The following is a 21,533-nucleotide window of genomic DNA, read 5'->3' on the forward strand; positions in this document are numbered from 1 at the left end:
AGCCCGACAGGCAGGGCAGAGATAGCCCCAGGACGTCGGGCTAGCGATATTGCGAGCCCTGTATCTGATTGAGGAATCACTCATCTTTGGAAAAGAGAGTTTATTACAGAGAAATGTCTCTTTCCAAAATAAAAGCTATACTATCCGCTTCTTCTGGGCTATATTCTCAGCAGCATATTAAACATATCAGGTCTCCATAAGGAGAATCCTGTGCTAACAGCTGTCTAAATGACTCGGCTAAAGTTTGTAGCATGCATGCTTGTTGTTTTTGTCTTTGCACTAGGATGATGTCGGAGTAAATGTGCAGTCATATTCGTTGTGTTCCCACTAGTGCTTTCAGGTTAATCTCGTTGAAATAACCTTAACGCCACAACACGGCAAATCTCCGTTAACGAGCTACCCTATACAGAGGGGCTAGACGGCCAACACGTTAACGAGCTAACTGCGCTAACACACTAGCTCCCACCCATGTAATTGAGCATTGCATGGCACATCCAACATACTGTTTTACTTTAGTCCATGACTCGCTTACCTTCAGGGTCATACGTCACATGAAAACCAAAATAATTCCAAACGCCAGATCTGAATGAGGGTGGGGAGGTCCACTTCTGTCTCGCTAGCTTGCCCTGCGCTCTTCCTTCTGACCATGCTGTCTGTGTTGAGCGCTCAGTGAATCTGCGTTCGACTACTCCGCCTAGGCTGCACTCTCGAGCCTAGGCGGAGTAGTCAAATGCAGATTCACTGAGCGCTCAACACAGACAGCATCGTCAGAAGGAAAGTTGATAAAATAAATTACAAATTTTGTATTGTTCTTTTTTTTTTTCTCCCCTTTGGTTTTCTTTCTTTCTCTCCCCCTCTTTCTTTCATTCTTTCCCCCTGTCCTATCCCACAGTCATGTCTGTCCCGTTTGCAACTGAAAATAAAATAAATTCATAATTATAATAAAGGTCAATCAAATGGACCAATATGATGATCCACTTAAAATAAATCCTCTTGGCATCTTTCTTGGCCTCAAGACAACAATTCTGATGGCTATAGATCCAAACGGGACACAAAAAAAAAAAAATTGAAAAAAATTGAAAAAAATTGTATTGTTCGATACATATGCGTACCGAACCGAAAGCACTGTATCGAACGGTTCAATATCGATACGAATATCGTTGCACCCCTAATATATATATATGGCCAAGCTTGAAACCTGTATCCCCCGTAGCCGGTTACCAAGATTACGTGAAGTACCCTCAGAAGGTCTGCTAGATGATGTTAATGCAGCACTACGGACAATACCTACAACCACGATTACCGACACTAACAAGCTGATCTACAATACGGCAACAGTGATCAGTGAGATGCTTGGCTACAAGTTGAACAGCCACAAGGGGCAGTACCCTCCATGGAGAAGGAGGCTAGAGGGCAAGATCAAAGTAGCACGGAGGGAGGTTAGCCAACTAACGGAGTTGCAGAAAGGTGCGACAAAGAAGGTGCATAAGAAATACAGCAAGCTGTCCATACCTGAGGCCTTGGAAACTGCCAAGCAAAGACTCACAGCCTTGGCCAGCCGCTTGAGGAGGTACACCAGAGAGATAGAAGGCAGGAGAATAAACCAGCTGTTTTCCACAGAACCAGCAAAGGTGTACTCTCAGTGGCAAGGGAACAATAATAATAAGAGAACAGCACCACCAAGGCTGGAGACGGAGCAATATTGGAAGAGCATATGGGAGAAGGACGCAACCCATAACGGCAATGCTCAGTGGCTAGTGGATCTGAGGGCAGACCACAGCGACCTCCCTGAACAGGGTCCAGTAACCATCACAGTGGCAGATATCCAAGAAAGGGTCTCCAGTATGAAGAGTTGGACAGCACCAGGCCCAGACATGGTTCACGCCTACTGGCTAAAGAAGCTGACTGCACTCCACGAGCGTCTGGCAGCACAAATGAACCAGCTGCTAGTTAACGAGACACCCGGAATGGCTAACCGAAGGTCGGACGGTCCTGATCCCCAAGGACCCCAAGAAGGGACCGGTCCCCTCCAACTACCGACCAATAACCTGCCTCAGTACTACATGGAAGCTCCTGTCAGGCATCATATCGGCTAAGATGAACAGGCACATGGGTCAATACATGAGCGGGACACAGAAAGGAATTGGCAAGAATACCAGAGGCGCAAAACACCAGCAACTGGTAGACAGAACAATCAGCCGAGACTGCAAGACCAGACTGACCAACCTGTGCACTGCCTGGATTGATTACAAGAAGGCCTATGACTCAATGCCCCACAGCTGGATACTGGAATGCCTAGAATTGTACAAGATCAATGGGACCCTAAGAGCCTTCATCAGGAACTCAATGGGGATGTGGCGTACAACACTAGAGGCCAACTCCAAGCCCATAGCACAAGTCACCATCAAGTGCGGGATCTACCAAGGAGATGCTCTGTCCCCACTGCTGTTCTGCATAGGCCTGAACCCCCTCAGTGAGATCATTAACAAGACTGGCTACGGATACCGACTACGGAACGGAGCAGTTGTCAGCCACCTCCTGTACATGGACGACATCAAGCTGTATGCCAAGAGTGAACGAGACATCGATTCACTGATCCACACTACCAGGCTATACAGCAATGACATTGGAATGTCGTTCGGACTGGAGAAGTGTAGTCGGATGGTAACAAAGAGAGCAGGGTGCAAGATGCTAGCAGGCAAGGCATACATGGAACGCCATAACCAAGTGGCCGGCATAGTGTACAGGAACATCTGTGCCGAGTATAACCTGGAAGTCCCGAGGTCAAAATGGGAGATGCCCCCAAGGGTGGTGGAGAATGACCGAGCTAAGATCCTGTGGGACTTCCAGATACAGACGGACAAAATTGTGGTGGCTAACCAACCGGACATAGTGGTGGTAGACAAACAGAAGAAGACGGCCGTAGTGATCGATGTAGCGGTTCCGAATGACAGCAATATCAGGAAGAAGGAACACGAGAAGCTGGAGAAATACCAAGGGCTCAGAGAAGAGCTCGAGAGGATGTGGAGGGTGAAGGTAACGGTGGTCCCCGTGGTAATCGGAGCACTAGGTGCGGTGACTCCCAAGCTAGGCGAGTGGCTCCAGCAGATCCCGGGAATAACATCGGAGATCTCTGTCCAGAAGAGCGCAGTCCTGGGAACAGCTAAGATACTGCGCAGGACCCTCAAGCTCCCAGGCCTCTGGTAGAGGACCCAAGCTTGAAGGATAAACCGCCCGCAGGGGCGAGCTGGGTGTTTTGTTTTTTTTTGTTTGTTTTTTATATATGGATTATTTATAGCTCCTAGTCATGATTAAAATGGTAACAACTGTAACATTTAACAAGTAGTCTGTACTCCAGGCTAGTTCATCTATTTTGTTTGTTTTTCTGCATCCACAGGATCGGAAATGCAGTGTTGAGAACAAGTATTTGCCCCCTTTCCCAAACCAAGTAGAAACAATTTTAAATGTTGATTTGTTTAATTAAAGGAAAAAAGGTGTCCTCACCTACCTGGCCCTATATAAAAATGTAACTGCCCCTAAACCTGATAAGTAGTTGTGCCACACTTGACAGCAGAAACTGCAATCAGGTGTTTGTGATAACAGGCAGTGAGACTTTCATGTTACTATGTTATGCTTTGCAAAACTTTTAATTCGTCTATGCTGTCGAGATGAACAGCCTGTTTAAGGTCACGCCAAAACATCTCGATGCAATTCAAGTCCAGCTGCTGGTGTGTTTTAGAGTGGTCCTGAAACAGGTCCTGAAGCAGCAGATCAGCCCCGGACCATCACACTACCACCTCCACGTTGGTGTGATGTTCTTTTTTATGAAATGCTGTTAGTTTTACACCACATGTAATGAGACGCAACAATTTTGGTCAGCAGTGGTTTTCCCCTTGGAACTCTGCCATGATGCCAGTCTCTTTCGTGTTGTTCTTGAATCATGAACTCTGACCTTAACTGAGACAAGTAAGTTCTGCAGTTCTTTAGTGACCTTCTGGATGACTCGTTGATGTGCTCTTGGAGTAACTTTGGTTGGCCGGCAATTTCCGGGAGGGTTCATCACTATTCTGTTTCCTCCATCGTGGATAATGGCTCTCACTGTGGTTCGCTGGAGTCCGAAAGCTTTAGAAATGACCGTGTAACCAGACTGATGGATGTTGATGCTGCTTCACTTTGTCAGACAGATTCTATTAAAGTGAACAATCAAGGGTGTGGCCAGTGAAATTACATCTTTATACATAATACATCTTTCCCACATAGTTTCGGAAAAGTTGGTCATATTTTCCCGTCATAGCTTTGTCTAATATTAAAGTTAGTTTGATCTGAAACCGGTCGCAGCAGATGGCCCCGCCCCTCCCTGAGCCTGGTTCTGCTGGAGGTTTCTTCCTGTTAAAAGAGAGTTTTTCCTTCCCACTGTCGCCAAAGTGCTTGCTCATAGGGGGTCATATGATTGTTGGGTTTTTCTCTGTATGTATCATTGTAGGATCTACCCTACAGTATAAAGCACCTTGAGGTGACTGTTGTTGTGATTTGGTGCTGTATAAATAAAATTGAAACATGCAAAAAAGGATTGCATATGATGCAAATGATTACAGTGCATATGCATGCATTGCACTGTAATTTTTTCTGTTGCTGTTTCTTACGCTGACTTTTCAGTCTTCTGCAGTTTTCGATGTCATTTTTGTGTCTTTTTCCTACTTTTTAAAACTCTGTAGGGTTTAGTGAATGAAAGACGGAGCAGCTTTATGCCAGGAGTGTCGAGCAGGAGCTCTGTGTAGCGAGCTCTCATCTGCTAGGTTCTGCTCTGCTGTGCTCCCTGCATTTCCTGCTGACTGACTGATATGAAGCTCAGTTGCCAGGGCTTAAATAGCAGCTGTACGCGTCCAGCTGCTCCCTGCCACGCTCCACTTCTCCCCAGATGGCTCCAAGACATTCCAGCAGCCCTCCGGAGGAGCGCTCATGAGGAAAGTGTTATGGAGTGGCTCTCTGAAACACCAGGGAGCTTCCCTCACTGCACCCCAGCCACCCTCCTCCTCCTTCAACCCCTGGGCCAAACGCCCAAATCAGGGGAGGGCTGCAGCCTCGTTTGCCAATTTACCAACAGGAGGCAGCACAGATGGTGGTGTCTGCAGCGTAGGCCAGTGTGCAGCAGGGCCTAGGGTGGGATGGGGAGCTCTTGGAAGGAGCACAAACCATACATGGCCTGGGATGCTACTGATATCCCCCAGGAAGAGCTCACACTGGCTCTCAGCAGATGACCAGCAGAAGCCCAGCAGCTCTGCTCGGCTCTGAGCGGTTCCAGTGGAAAGTTTTTCTTTATTGACTCGTTCATCTTCGATAAGCCAGTGCTGCTAATTCCACAGGGAGTGTAGTCATTGTATGTGGTAATTTTCCTTGAACGTTCACTCTTAATATATGATGCTGAGTGCAGAGCTGCGGGGCAACAGTCTCTGACCTTGGCTTTGTGTGTAAGTGATGAATGGTCCATCAGCTTCACACCGCTGAAACAAACCTCAGGGGTCACTTCAACCGTGGCATTTGTTTAAAGGCACCCGGAGGGAATTTGACCAATAATGGTGCTGGGATGTGTTGAAAGGCAAAGGAAAAAAGTCTTTAATAGAGATAATAGAGATAGCTTGTCTAAATATTTTATGTCCTTATTCTGGTGGGAAGCATTGAAGTTTTACTGTCACGGTTTCGTGTTACACAACAGGTGGATTATATTTTACACTAGTTATAGGATGAAGATCCATTTTTAAACTCCTTGATTTTCCTCTCTGTTACTGACTTGTTTCTATTCCTCGTTACTTTCTTACTCCCCGTGGCCAGAACAAAGGGGAGGGGGTATACTTCAGGGATGGATGGCGTTGCTGACCTCACTGTTATCCTTGTTGTGACAGGAAACATACATCACAGTAGGGCCACTAATGTGAAACACATTGTGCCACAACTTGATCAAAGCCAGACATCCTGGACAACAAAGTGCCCTGTAATGACATATTTTGACCATATAATTGGAGAGTAATTACAGCTGACAAAATACTCCGTTTTTTTGTTTTTCTCCCCTCTGCAGTGTCTGTGGATTGTAAGAAAGCCCCACTGAGGCCTGTCATAAACTATATGTTGGATATTGTGCTGAGCAAGCTTGAAGCTTGGGGAGTGTGGGTGAGGGTAGGTCAGTTTGTATTGGAACCTGGTTGCTTATTCAGAGACGCTAATTACAGAGCTCAAACCGGTGGCCTAGAAAAACACCGGTGGTCCTCGTGACAGCTGACCCTTACTCACTGACACGACACCAGGTACCCAAAAAGCTCTGCGCTCCACTCTTTTGACTCGAGATGGATGGAGTCTATTTCGCTCTGACGCAGTCGCGTTGTGATGATTAGCCTCATAAGTTCTCATTATTTCCCCCAGATGGATGGTTGGGGGCTGACCCTGAAAGAAATCTGCAGACCAAGAATACTGTGTTGGAAAAAAAAGATTAAAATTGTCGTGGTGGTTCCAGATTGCTGAGCAAACCTGGGCCGTCTTTCATTAAGTTCTTCTGTAAGTGTGACGCACAATCCCAGCTGTCATGTTGTAATAATGTTGTGTAATCCAGCCTGGTGACAGAAACTGGGATTATTTTTAAAAGGTAGAATTACAGCCTGGGAAACATCAGCTAATTTGAAATTTTAGTTGTAATTATGTCAACGAGATGCTGTGGCGGGTGCTGTTGTTTTAGTCTGAACCTGCATTTGTCAGGAAATGAAATGAGGCCGTGACCGGCTCGAACCGCAGCCATAATGATGTTGTACCGGTGCTGTGGGAGCTGCTGGATGTCAGGTGGCTGTCCTTAGGCTTTGGGGCTGCTATCGTGCTCTACCATTTAGCATGCTAATTAATCCCAACCAAAGGACCATGTCAGTCACCCCGCACCCCGCCAGGGATGCTCCCACTGGGCTCATCCTGCTTTAATTGAGCACGTTTTTCAGGAGCCCGCTGTCTGTGGGATTACATTAGATCCCTCTAATTCACCCAGCCTGCCACCAGCATGGGCGACGTGAGCGAGAGAGAGGGAGGGAGCGAGACGCGGGGCTGGGAAATGTATAAATAAAGCACACAAACAAACAAACACAAAAACAGACAGAGTGTTTATTAACACCCCTGGGATGAAAAAGGAGGTGAGTGCAGGAAATCATTAGCGCAGGAGAGTCAAACTAGGCTCGTTTGATCTCGCTGATGGAGGAGCAAATGTAATTTAGCGTGCTGCGAGTAATTTGTTTTAGCAGTTAGCATGGGTTCCTTTTAATTTCATTTTGCCTTGCATCAGTCTTTCAAATGAAATATTTTTATTTTGTACAAAGCGCATCTTTGTGAGCCTCGCGGCTCAAAGACCAGCCCTCAACAACAACTAATGTTTATTCATCTTTGCTTGTTTGCATGTGTGGTAGACAGATTCCTGACAGGAGCGTGCAGTGTCTGCTTTTATTTGAGTACTTTCTGTATAATGAGGTGACTCAGATGTACACTGTGACAGCTAGCAAATCATAGTAGAGGAAAAACAAAGTGTTTTTGTCACTGCGGCTCTAATTATTTGGAAGACGGTGCTGAAGCAGCTGCATCTGTTAGAACGTCTCACCTTCTGTCCTTGTTTTACTGAATATTGTCAACTGTGCAGTCTGTTTGTCATAGTAAGACAACCAGTTTCATACTCGAGTAACTAGATTTCACCCAAAGAATTACTTCCAAAATTCACAAAATTATCACAGTTGAGCTAAATAACCTTTAGTAGGTGTTGTGTCTCATTACGTCACGCGAGTTCGTGGATTTATTTTTCCCTGTTTTATGTAGGGTGGCACAGTGGAGCAGTGGTTAGCACTGTTGCCTCGCGCAAAGGAGGTCCTGTGTTTGAATCCACCATCTGGGCCTTCCTGTGTGGAGTTTGGGCTGTGGGAGGAGCCACGCAGACACAAAGGGGTGGAGTCAGAGGGGTTCGGTTAACTGGAGATTTTAAATTAGTCGTCCAGTCATTCCAGGGCGTACCCTGACTTGGAAAAATGGAAGAAGATGGATGGATGTTTTATTCACTGATGGAGGAGAACCTGCTGGTGCAAATAGCAAATATGTAAATATCAGGCATGGATGCTGCTGCCATTCGTGACAGGGCCAGCTACTCTTAGCTGAGGTGTATGGAGAAGAGGGCGGAGTCTTATCAGCGGGAGACGCAACTTATCTGTTCACGCTGCGTGTAGCCTGAGCACCAGCAGCTGTAATGTGAGATGCTCCTCCTTTGCTAACAGGAGGAGGAACAACCAGTTTGTGAGTGCATGCTAAACAAGTCTAATGTTTAAGAAAGTCCTGCTTGTAAACCTGTAATAATAACCAATAACAATGCTGCGTTCTTGTTCTATATTACTGGGAAGCAGAAAAGGATCGTTGTCTAAATAAAAACCCTCCGTGATCCTCAGACATGTCAGCATCTTGTACACGATTTCAGTCCATTCCAAAGCGCTGCTTTCCTGGCTGCCATTACACACTGATAAACAATGTGTGCTCTAATGTGAGAGCACAGGGAAGTCGGCGTATCTCAGCTGTGTACCTGGCAGAGCCTGCAGGGGTTGTTAGCACTGACAGCGCCGGTATATGAATGAGACTTCCAGGCAGATTGTTGGCAGAGTTAGCCAGTTTTTCTCAGACGGGTGTCAGCTGGCTGCAGCTCTCACAGCCTTCTCTTCCTCCACCTCCTCTTCCGCCACCACCTTGCTCTCCTTCCCATCATGGCAGAAGCAGAAAAAGAGCTTTATGAAGCCCTATAATGATACGTGGCAAATGTGCAGCACTGGGGTGATTGTTAACAGCGGCAGCTGCACAGACAGCCTGGATGATGGAAAATCAGTGGGACCTCATTTTGGTTTGCCAGTATGAATATTAATGGCTCGTTTCCAGGCCATGGCTAATGATGAGGAAAATTCCCTAATAAAAACTTGATGTGATGGGCAACGACCCACGGGGTCACTGGAGACAGTCAAAGTTAATAGTGTGCCATCAGGTGTGAGGAGTTAAGTGATTAGAGGCACAGAACCTAATCCTGATGTTTTTCTCCCCCCTTAGCGATGAGTCAGTGTGAGAGGAGGGAGGGGAGGGGCTGAAAGTGGGAGGTTAGGGGAGCAGATGAGGTTTATATCTCTCGCCTGCAGAAGGTTGCAGCTCGTACACAGCGCGCTTGTGAGTGCGTGTAAACTGCAAATGTTGCAGGTAATTCTGTATTATGGCTCCATTTTGCACGATTAATATTAGCAGTTGTGTTATTTCATAAGGGATCGTGTGAAAATTAGTGATGCCGGCAGCATGAGATGTGCTCATTGCAGTGCAGTTCTTTCTAAAAGCTGGTCATAGAATCTGTGCCATTCTTTACGGCGTAGCCTTCTTCAGTGCAGTCACTACATGTGCTCTGACACCAGGGTGGTTCGGTGATGCTCAGGGCTTCACTGATTCTAAGAACATCTGCCTGCTCAGCCTCATGTGCTCAGCTGCGGGTCCACTTCTTCATCTGGGAAATTCTTCTTCTTGTGTGCGTGACCAGATTGCTGTAACGAGGATGCCAAATCATATCACTATTAATGTCGAGCATGAGGGGGGTAATTAAAATGCACACCGAGCGGACTCATCTCGTGGGAGTCGCCATAACCACGCAAACAATGCAATTTGATGTATGTAATTATCTCAGAACCCTTCTATTAATCTTTGATTAATTCAGCATCTGCTTTGAGCCTCGGGCCTCTGTTGGCTTATATAAACAGAGCCGGGCTGAACGAAGGTCCGTGTAGGGCTGCGTTTTAGGCTTTTATCACATAACCCCAAATGCTGTGCAGAGCCTGGAGAAACGCGCTGATATGACTTAAAAAACGTTGAGACGCTGAGAACGTGGCACCTCTGTTCCTTCTTCCTACCCCGGTCCTTTTGTCAGGTGGTGTTGTGAGCGTGTTTGGTGGGTGGATGGGACTGATCAACAGAGAGCTTCACCCTGCTAAGCATCACTTCAGCCCCGCGGTGCCTCCTCTCCAGTAGAGTTAAATGTCCTACCTTCGTCCACACTAAAAAGGGAAGTAATATACACATGTAGAGCTTGTACGCCTTCAGAGGAAATCTTATCATCCAGGCAGCCGTCTCAGTCCGATTTGACATTATTGGTGATCAGGATGTAAAGGAAAAGAGATCTAACGACGAGGAAATGATAAGAATTTGATATTTTAAAACGAGAGAGAGTCGTCAGATGTTGAAAATTCTCTCAGATATTCTTTCCATACATTTGGGAACGGCCCAGATAAATAAAAAATAAAAAGACTGTGGTGCTGAATATTGAAAGCAAAGATCAGAGGCTGTAATGTTGTTGTTACTTTGTGGAAAGCTTCATTTTTCTGGCCTCCCTCCTTCCTTTATCTCGTCTGTCCTCCTGACTAGAAACTGGAGTTTGCGGTCGCACTGAATATCTTCTGGATGAAGTTTTACATTTGAAGGGAAATTGCGTTCAGATGTTGGCCTGCTGCATTTGGCCAGCGTTGCACATGTGGATCAGACCTGCTTATATTAGTCCAGACAGAAATCTGGTCCTCCCTGACGAAGTATTCTTGGCTCCTAGAAGAAGAACTTTCCTTATGTGACTGTATAGACAGTCTGAAACACTCAGGCTGTGCCTGTGATTTCTTTTGGGACTTTCCTTTCCCGTCGTACGTTCATGTTGCAGTTCGGCATCAAGCAGATGCTGCAGAAACAATTTCGTCGCCACAGAACGCGGCTTCTTTAAATGAGCCGTCCCAGCGAGGCGAGTTTTGTTAATCTTTCTTCCACTCCCTGAACTTATAGGTGTCCTTTATAGGCAACCTGTAATAACTAATGTGTGTCGGGCGGCTAAAGTAAAGTAATCCCAGAGTTTATCTGAGGTTCACGTGGGTGTGAAGTCCCTTGAGCACGATGCGGGTCCGGATGCGTATATGTTGCGTCCTTTCGGGGCTCATTACTGTGAGTCAGTCTGTTGTGTAACATTGGATATCACGGAGGAAACGTGGCTTTTCACAGATGTTTATCAAAACTGAATCAGCTTTCTGTGAGCAAAGTGTTCTTGTCAACCTTGATCATTTTGTGTTTATTTAATAGCTGAAAATGTAACTACGTCAGTTTGTTTTTTGCCTTTTTTTTAAGTCTCATTTTCTAGTTTTGTTTGCCAAAGTAGCTGCTGTGTAGCAAAACCTGAGCTCATCAGTCGCCTCTAGCTCATCTCTGTTTGTTGTTCCTCAATTCACAGCGGCGGGACTGGCAGACTTAGTAATGTGTGGGTGCAAAAGCGAAAGGGAGTAAGAGAAAGAGAGATAAATATGGGAGGTGTGAGTGGGGGATTGGAGAATATGCATGGCACAGATCCGCATTTTACCATCCCGGTCTTTCTCTATTCCCAGTGAATAATGTGGCACAGCCCCTACCCAGCAGTAGGCCAGGCACGCCGCCATATCAAGCTGCGGTGGAGGATGAGGTGTCCAGCTTGCCGAGTCTGGGCTCAGACGCATTCTAGCCCCAGAAGTCATCCCACCCCCATCCCCGACCTGCAGAGAAGAGCACTGGGCTCCAAGATGGCAATCAAGGCTTGATTTGCCAACACATTTCCAATGATTAAAATGTAATTAGCACAAGCGAGCACCTCCTCCCCAGCTAATTTCCACGCACGCTGTGACAGGCAGGCGGTCTGAGGCATCCAGGCCCCAGCAGCAGATGGAGGAGGATGCACCGGGAAGGGAGAAAACCATTTTGCCATGTGACTGTTTGCATCACAAAACCATCAGGACATGCAGCTATATCAGGAAGGAGCCGCTAGGAGGAGGGATTGAGGAGCCCTCGACGACAGCACATCACATTGGCAGTGTCAGAGCTGACCCTGGCAATGGCTGCCATCCTTCACGCTGTCTTTCCAGCTCCCAGGCTTGCAGGCAGGTTGGCGTCCTCCCTGGGCTTTAACCCCTTCAGCGCTGCTGCAGGACATCCAGTGTCGGTTTGATAAACAGGCACCTTCCTCTGTGCACTAGTGTGCTTTAATGAAGACCATATCAATGATAATTAATTCCAAGGGCACGGGCAGAGGTTAATACTGATGGCAGTTTTTCAAGCATAACCCGAGGCTAACTTCACGCAGAGAGCGCTGTTCAACTTGCAGCAACATAGACAGCCAATCAGGAATTACAAGAACATGCTAAACACAGTCTGCTGGACCTTTATTGTTGTCATGTTATTTTTTTCTTGATTGCTCCAACATCTGTTAGTATTTGTGGACCAGTGGATATCCAGAAGGTTATGCTGGAAAAGAGATCATGGCATACTTGCTTTGCACGCAAACATGTGTGATGTGGTTACCTCTTCAGTGCAGACTTTTTCGCTGTGGGTAGCTCTGGCAGGAGACGTTGCCGTGCCCTGCTGTTACAGACGATAGCACGGCTGCGTCGTTTAGCATTCGGCCCGTGGCTCCTTCTGTTCCCCTTCTACTGGGCCAGTATTGCTCTCAGCTGGAGAGGATTTAGGACAAGAATAATTTACTTCTACTTTCAGACCAATATAAACAAAAGGCTCAATGCTTGGACAGAGTGTAGGGAAATTTGTAAGAGCACTCAGCCAAGAGAGAGGCCCGGGTGAGAGCAGAGCGGCAATCAGAAGTGGTCCGGATACAGGCCAACATCAACAGCTCTTAGAGCTGAAGCTAATGTTTGACATTCCTGTGTTACTTAAACTAAACACTGGGGTCTAGCTGTACAGTATAATGCAGGTCCTGTGTAAATGGCACCGGGCCTGGTAGACTATCACTTTCCTTTGCCAGCCCTCTCCCAGGACTAATGGTTTCCTTACTGTACATTACTGTTGCTTTAAATAAGACTTTCTACCTCGGCCTGTCAGTGATCTCAGTGGCACCACTTTTGTTGTTTTTTCTCTGTTCGGTACAATAGATTCGTTTTAAACGCCTGACACATGTCTTTTCAGTCGCCGCGGCGTCCCAGGATTGCTCTAAAGTGTTTTTGACGTGGTTAATCATAGCTGCGGGTTTTTGTTTTTTTCATGCTCGCATGTCAGCAGCTGTTGTATCACACAGAGCTGTAGCTCGTGCTGACCTGTAAAAACAATGCTCAGTCTTAATGATGAGGTGTACCGATGTTTCCTGACACTTCCAGCTGTGAAGTGCAGACCTCGGCTCCTGATCAGGTACTCAGACTTTTCCCCACCTCGGGTTGTGCATGAAGCGAAACATTCGTTCACTATGATCACTTCTCAGTGAGTGACAGCTCTGCCTCAAACCTGTTTTTTATCCTTCTCGAGATATTATTATTTACTACTTCCTGCCCGAGCTCGAACACAGAGTTCACGGGAGCTTTGGCGTCGTGGACGTTCAGATCGCCTGCTCTCGGCTGTCAGGCCTGATCTTAGGCTTTTTTACTTTGCTCATTATAAAGGCATTTCCATTTTATTAAGTTTTCCACCTTTTCCACCCCCCACCCTTTGTCGCTTTGGGAAATTTGCATACCTCTATTCCTAGGGGGGGAAAGTAATGACAGCAATTTCTTTTCTTTTCTCTCCCCCACTAGCCGTGTGAGTGCTTCGTTTAGCGGCACCTGCGAAAGCGACAGGCTCGGGGATGAGAAGTGAAAGAGAGCAGTTGATTAAATCATCATCAAGTCGCAGCACAGAAAGTCAATTCTGCTTGCCGTCTACAATGATATCCCTTTATCTTAAAGTAATGAGCTATGGCACTTTTGCATCGGGTAATACGATGAGTTCCATTAGCATGTTCCATTTGCTTCACAAGCAAGGGCAAGTCATTCCAGCCGGCTTCTATCTTGGCAATCAAAGCAATTGGCTGCACAGCCGAGGAGCGGGGGAAGCAGGGAGAGCAAAATAAGAACAAAAAGGGAACACGGGGAAGAAAGGCTAGACTCCTTTTTTTCGTGGATCACAACACAATGCAGAAAACTGAAATTATGTCAATTATTTGAACCCCTCGCTTGCTTGCGTCGTGCACAGAGAAGCGGCTAATGAGTGCTCGGTCGCGTCGCTGTTGCTACATTCTCAAAAGCCTGAACGCTGTTGATCTCGTCTGCGGCGTTAGTCTGTGTGGGAGGCCACGAGAGAGCGATGCAGGCAGACACGCCTATTTACTCAGGAGCTGGAAGAGATGCATAAATGCACGCAGTTTGGAGCTTTTAATATTACACAGACACCCGCGCGTGATCGTGATCTACCGTCGTCTGTCGTTATCTTTATTTGTTATCAGGGCTCCTGCGCGCTGTCTTAAAACGGGGTTGGAATGTATGGCGGAGAAGGAGTGAGAGCGAAATGGAGCAGGGAACGTCTGAGGAGTGTTTGCCCAGTGCGTTTATTGCCTCTGCATAATTTATGAGCTGCTGGAGCTGACCATCATGGCAGTGTGCCGCAGGCAGCCCCTTGGGCTGTGCGGGACAGGCCTGTAAATTGGATGCTATGCTCCTGCTGAGCTCGCAAGCCCCCTTTTTACCATCCAGCCCGAGAAGCAGATCAGCCACAAACCCAGCCAGCTACCTTTGAGCTCTGCAGGGCCCAGATCAGCAAAAAAAAAAAGAGCACAAGATGGAATGAAGAAATGACACGGCCTTCTGTCGCTCACTCCGTGGGCCGTCAATCATCCCCCCCCTTCACTCCTGCCATACTTTAATCGTCACCCACCAACCCCTCCTCGCGCTCCTGCCCACACGCTGTACCAGCCCCAGCCCGTATTCCCCCCCAGTGCCTTTTTCATTACTGACTCCAGTGCTTCCCTGCACCTCAGCCATATGCACAACTACGAGGGCCGCCATTCACCCAGCATCACGCTAATTAGTTGATAAAGAATTAAGTGGACCTTGAAATTGAAATTGGAACAAAAAATTGAAATCTAGCCCCCTTTTTCCTCCCACCATTACCAAGTTCCCTTCCTCCTCGTGTCAATCTGCCATCCCCAGCCTGAAGCAGCAACAACATCATGCTATTAGAATTCCAGTGGCGATTAGAGTTCGGAGATTCCAGCTCTGTCTGAATTTTACATGGTGCCCAGTGTTAACAAGGGCACGGGCGCTCATGAGAAATTCACTTTATTTCACATTCTGCTGCTTGGATCAGCTAATGAACTGATCTGATGATATCCAGGTCCAGAATACAAGTTATGTGATAAATTTGTCATTAAAAAGTTGATAAGATGAATGAGATTATGGTGACCACACGCACTGGGATTGAATGCAAACTGTTTAAAACCCCACAAACTGGACATCTTATTCCTAATTTGAGCTTTCTCTTTCCTTCTCTCGCAGTGCGACACTGAGAGTGACCAGGACGACAAGGTAAGACTTTCACATTGGGCTGAATGTGCTTGAATCCCTTCGAGCGTCTTTTATCAGTGTTTTAAAAAGATCCAAATGTTACTTTAAGACTGAGAATTGAATGTAATTAGAATTAAACATCCTGTTAATAAGTATGACAAAACCTTAATTAGTTGCGCATTAATTATGAATGACTTAATGATGTGCAAAATCTAAATTGAACTGTTCTGGCTTTTTAGGATTTCAATGACATTTAAATGAGACTGCTCCGGCAGCCAGGCTTTCTGTTACTTAAAGCACAGACGAGCGTGTCTGCAGCACGGCGTCTATTTCTGTATCTATCCATCCACCTATATGCTGGTGTCTGCCCGTCTGTTTCTGTGACGCGCTCTTTTTGCTCCTGCATTTGTCTTCACTGTAGTTCTGTTTCTGTAATCCCAGCAAAACCACCTCCTGCCAGGATCTATAGCGTCTTCCTGTGTTGGAGCTTCATTGCGTCAGTTTTGGCACTTTTGTTGCAGTTACATTGTTACAGCAGCAACGAAACACACAGCAGTGATTAGCAGCAAACAGGCTCTACAGATTTAACAAAGTCCGGAAGTGTTTCAGGGAAAAAGCCAAAATAATGTGAGTTATGTGAATATCATGGACTTCAACAGGTTATAGAACATAAGTCATGGGCCATGGTGGAAAAGCTGATGATGCTGAGTTGTGTACAACCTCAGTTTTTCTTAAATGTATTCATTTGCTTTAATTATTTTTTACTTTAGTGGTTTTTGGGTTAAATTAAACTGACTGTACTGGGAACATACACAATTACAAGGTTGCAAAAACTATAAACTGTAGTGCTAAATGACTCCAGATGCAGGAATAGCAACTTTTCATATACATTTTTTCTCCTGGGAGAAAAAGTGATTAAGCTTTGGTGTTCTCGTGTCCTAGAGCAAGTACTGGGCATCCTGTAATTTCAGAGAAGAAAAGAAATCATAACAGATGTTGGCAAACGTTTAAAGGTTACACAAGTAAAGAAGCTAATGTGCCCGTTTATGGCTGTAAGTAAGAATATAGTGGCGTTGTTTTGAGGTCAATGATGTCCATCAGATCAGTTACACGTGGAGTTCTTGGCCCCATCCAAAGAGGTGCTGCGAGCTTCTTAACCTATTTTGCAAACAAACGCTGAAAAGCAGCTTTTCAACATCCAGAGAGAAGAAGAAGCCTAAAAGGAGTCATCATCAGTGTCAGAACCTGAGGAATCAAATGAACGGCATCCAGAGGTTTGTATGCTTGAAGTGACTTTGTACCCAGACACCATAGACATGATATGAGTTTATGAGTATGTGGTTGGAAAGAGATTCAGATCTGATTCAGTGGTAGAGCTTCTGCTCTCTGTGTGAGGTCCGAAAGCTAAAGGTGACTGAGCGGGAGGACATTTTTGTTGGTTAGAAGGTAAAGGACCTCCGAGGAAATGCATCATCCTCTCAGCTGTGTAAGGGGCGGGTACGAGAGGCTCGCGCTCTGTCTTTAAAATGTCCCCGAGGTGAGCTCGAGTCACGGCGATTACTTTTGGAGCGCTCTGAGGAGCCACGATCGAATCCTCAAACGAGACGCTGGACATCGTTGCGTAAACGTGCATCGCCCGTGCAGCGTTTCGTCTTCTGGGTTCTTGTTTTTCTTTCATGTGATGATGCAATGATGAGGATGGTCACGGTTGGGTAAAATAAAAGCACCTGTAAGCGTTTAAACGTTTGTTGCTATTCTGGTTGTAAAGCACTTTAAAATCCAGGTCTCAGTTTGAGCGTACTTTAGATTGTAAAAGCAGCCATATTAGCCACTGAATTCTAACCAGAGAGCTAGATGTGCTCTAATGATTTAGTAATGCCATTTGCTTGTAGTGTTTAGACTCTGCAGCAAATTGAGTCATTACTCAGTGTTGTCGATTTAAATTGCTCTTGTCTCGGTGGCAATTCCTTCTTGTTTCAGGAAGAGAGCGAGAGCACGGTAATCCCCCCAGTGACTGTATTAATTCACCCTGGCTCACGTTACGCTCCTGATGAACAGCACCGACTACACCTTCCTGTCATTGATTAATTGTGTGTTAAAGTAACAGAGGAGTGAATTAGTAAACGGGGACCCCTATGACAGGGCTGACTCACGCGTTCTTCTTCAACGTAAGGAGTAATTGGAGCTCCCACTCAACGGCCCTCCTTAGTCCACGTCACCTGCCACTATCTGCTCCTGCCAGGAGCCTCGCACGCTACGCCCAGTGCCGCTGCTGTCATTTGCATTCTGTGAGCGTGGCGGTCTCCTTTGCAACGCCGCGGCAGAGCAGAGTCATTTTAATGGGTCAAATGTATTCAGATGAGGACAAACGTGGCTTATTTCGTTTCCCTTCAAAAGCAGGAAATGGAAAAAGTGTTCCCAGGAGAAATCATGTTCTGCCTGGCGTAGAAGGCCTCTGCCGTGGAGCTGCCGGGCTCTGATAAGAGACAGCTCTCCGTGTGCACGCGATCCCGTGTCGCTGTGCGAGTGTGTTTCTGCGTGTGCTGGAAACTGTCAGAGCATTTGCTCATTACAAAGTGACCCGTAGGACGGGGCCTTCTGCAGCGTGACATGTTAATGGCATGCTGGGAGACAGGTAGGAGGACGCCTATCAGCAGTCACTCGCCGCACAACACTGGTATTATTAGCCCTGTATTCGTACTGTTAGCATCTCTTTCCCAGCAGCCAGTGTGCATGAAACTGTCCCTTCATGGGGGACAGTTTTTGGGGGGCTGAAACTATGCGTGGGGGGAAGTGAGCCGTTCTTCCTGAATAATGATCTTGTTTACCGTCTGTCATGGCTCGGCTCCTCCTTTGCTCCAAGGTGCAGAATCGAGGTGTCCAAACAGGATCAGGCGGTCACACGGGCCTGGACTCGTGCAGAACAGCTCATTTCCACTTCGCTGAGCTCTGTAGCATCAGGTATCGCTCATCCTCCAAAGGTCCATAAGCAGTGAAGTCTTTTAGGAGCCTCTGACAGGTCCACACACTTTAAATATATTAATAATAATGTGGATTTTTTATCAGTGTAAGTGCAGCCTGCCTCATTTATTTTCAAACGGAAACATTCCCTCAACGTTTAATCTAGCAGTGGTAGATTTCTCCACCTCGTCTTGGATCTTTGTAATATAGTCGAGAGGCTCCGGCTCTGTCTGGACTCACGAATGCTTAAGTGATTTTTTTCCTTCTTCCTAAGTGGCACCTTGAAACTGCCCGTCAAACATTTTCGCACCGATGTGCGCTAATGCTCAAGTGCTCCTGTTCCCCAATCATGCACTTAGGCCCTCAGCGAAGACAATGAGTCTATACTGTAATCTGCACAACTTTATCACCACGCAGCTTTTATTCCTCTTGCCTCCGGCCTTTTTTATAGACCACACCTTCCTAAGTGTTATTTACTCGCTCTATCAGTAGCCACAAGCTGTAAATGCCATTCTGAAAATGTTCTGCGTCTTATTAACGGCCGCGCAGCAGAGTGCTGTAATTCGCTGTGCTTTGCTCTTATTGGAGGCAAGGGATCCAAGCAGGAACCTGTTTGTCCTTGACATAAAATAAAGATCTGAACCAGTAATATATTTGCTGTTTCTCCTCCTTTATTGTTTTGCTGTGTTTGCCCTCGGGCAATTATAGCAGAAGAGTCGTGTTTCTCAATCACTCAGCAGCACTGTACATAAAACCGTTTTATATCTTCCATCCCCCCACACAGCCTCACCCCAAACCCTTCCTTTTCCGCCGCAGTGGGAAGGATGAGTAATAAAAAGGAGAGAGCAACTTGTCAGCGTTAAAAGATTATGTGTTTTGCCCCCTCCAAAGGAAGAGAGTAGTGTTTACAGGCTTGAGTGGGTGCTCGCTAGGCCGAGGCTGAGGCTGATTGCACTAGAGTACCCTGTCAGCCAGTGATTTGTCATGTACTTTATCATCCTTGTCACTCTGCAGAGCGTTGTCATAGGTAACATTCCCGCCTGCCCCCTCCCCGCTCTGTGCTTTGTACCCAGTCAGTGTAGGAAATTTGTATTTACTTTGGGGGAGTGTAATTTGTTCCTCATGGATAATATGACCCTTAGCGGAGCCGGATCACGGGTTAGTTGAAGTGATATTTTCCGGTAATGGTAGTCGTACATCATGGCTGTCAGGCCGGGTTAGGAGGCGAGCACATTACAGCTCCATTTTAGCACTGCAGGCATCTGGGATTATTTTCCATAACCAAGTATGACATGACTGCTCTGCGGAGTGCATTAAATTTTTACTAGCTTTTTTCCCTCCCCCGGCAACTTCTGTGGCTTTTCCCCCCGCTCTGGGTCTCGGGGCTGCCACGGTGATGGATACCCTCCAAGTCCCAGCAGCACTGGCCAAGGTTAGCGGGTGTCACAGACCTACACCGCTCCCCTCCATCCAATAACCGGCAAATCCCTGCTCCCACCGAGGGGTGCGCACCGCCCACCGCTCTGTGTTGCAGCAAACCGAGGGCCTCCGCTCACCGCCGCAAAAGCACAATAGGATTATTCTGCTTTTACACTTCAGTTATCAAGTTTGTGTGAATGTGCAAATACAAGTTTAGCAGTTTTCACCAAAAGGAGCAGCAACAAAAGACAGACGGAGGTTTGGACAGCATCCTTGAGCGGATCGTGTTTGCGCGCGGCGGCTGCTCTCCAGAGCTTCTGATGGCTTTTCTGTTCTTTGCTCCGCTAATTTTGATTCCGCTCTCCTTGGCAGCAAGGTCAGCAGTGTAAATGCCACCTCTTGCCATTGACAAATGGTCACCCCCCTGTCTGATAATCACTGAGGTCTCAGAGGTGGACGAGCAGGCGGAGCTCATTAGGGCGCCACAGATGAGAAATTAATGTGGAGATTCCAGGCCTGGCAGAAAGCCGCAATGATGGGCCTCGGGTGGGGGGGGGTGGAGGAGGTGGCGGTGTGTGCTGGGGGCTGGATGGATGGACCCTGTCTAATGGATGACCAGGTCAGCAGGCAGCATCACTCCCTAGACACACATACGCACACGCCGTCCCACCCGCTACCTCCCCTCCTCTTAGCGCCTGTCACCTCACCCACCCCGCCCACAGCTAGTTCTGATGGACTTTACACTCCACGATTTAGCGTCGCTATGCACGTGCTAAACGTGCTAAACATTTCTTTTGTCGACATGTTTTTCCTGCTGTGTAATGTCCCTCTTACCTTATTTTCTGTAACACATTTTTGTAAATGAGACAAATCTAGAACGTAGAGAAACGAGCCGGCGCTAATGTTATTAATGGAGCACAGCCAGTGAGACTTACAGAGCTGTGATAGTGAACTGAGAGTCAGCAGTATGGCTAGCCTCTGGGGTTCGCCCCCCCTTCATTCTCCTTTACAGTCACTGTGACCCATTTACAGTAGCTCCACATCCTCCTCATTGTCCCAGCAGGTAAATCCTCATTCTGTCACAGCGTCATCTCCTGCTAGCATTCACAGCCTCTGAGGTGGACAGGATCAGCACGTCATTAATGTTGGGATCTGTGAAAGCCAATTTTTACATCATTGTAAGTGTGTAGCTTTGCAACCTTTAGAGTCAGAGCACAGAGTACGAGCTGGAAATGTTTTTCGTTTGTCAGAAGCTTTTAAAGTCCACAATTCAAAGTAGTTCCCCTGAAAGCTTCCAGCTTATTCAGGAGAAAAATGATCTAAACCTACGTGGCTGCATCGCCGTTGCCTTTTCGATTGCCTCCCGATGCTTTGTGATTGCTAATAGTGTGTCGGTTTTGGTGTCGAAACACAGAACTGTAGATGGTTTGACTCTTACCTTGAGATGCGATATTATACAAGCCCTAATGTGTGTTACACTTGCCTCTAGAGTGCTCAACCTCCCCATTCATTTATGGCCAACAATAAAATGTAATAATGCACACGTTTGAATAGGACAAGGTTGCCAAGTCCTTGAAATTGAATGGGGGAAAAACAGTCACAGCAGTGAATCATGTTTCTAAGGCAATGATTCAATTCCCAGTGCAAGCTGAGAACACAGGGGATGGAAAATAATTCTATCAGCAACAAAAACCATAAATAAGATAAGATAAGATAAGATAGAACTTTATTAATCCCTCGGGTGGGTTCCTCTGGGAAATTCGACTTCCAAAAAAAGCACAGCAACGACCAAAGTTACAGTTACAGAATTGT

General features: G+C 46.7%; 1 protein-coding gene across 9 annotated transcripts in view; it reads left to right on the top strand.

Annotated features, from left to right (window-relative positions):
• auts2a (activator of transcription and developmental regulator AUTS2 a) overlaps positions 1 to 21,533 on the top strand; it is a 364,715-nt gene that overhangs the window by 226,268 nt on the left and 116,914 nt on the right. For all 9 annotated transcript variants that reach the window (XM_080866329.1, XM_080866333.1, XM_080866332.1 and 6 more), the window contains one exon: positions 15,333 to 15,362. In XM_080866329.1, the coding sequence (XP_080722455.1) occupies positions 15,333 to 15,362 (30 nt within the window). The remainder of the gene's footprint in view (positions 1 to 15,332; positions 15,363 to 21,533) is intronic.

Source organism: Rhamphochromis sp. 'chilingali', assembly GCF_963969265.1.
Source record: "Rhamphochromis sp. 'chilingali' genome assembly, chromosome: 19".
Classification (NCBI taxonomy): Eukaryota; Metazoa; Chordata; class Actinopteri; order Cichliformes; family Cichlidae; genus Rhamphochromis; species Rhamphochromis sp. 'chilingali'.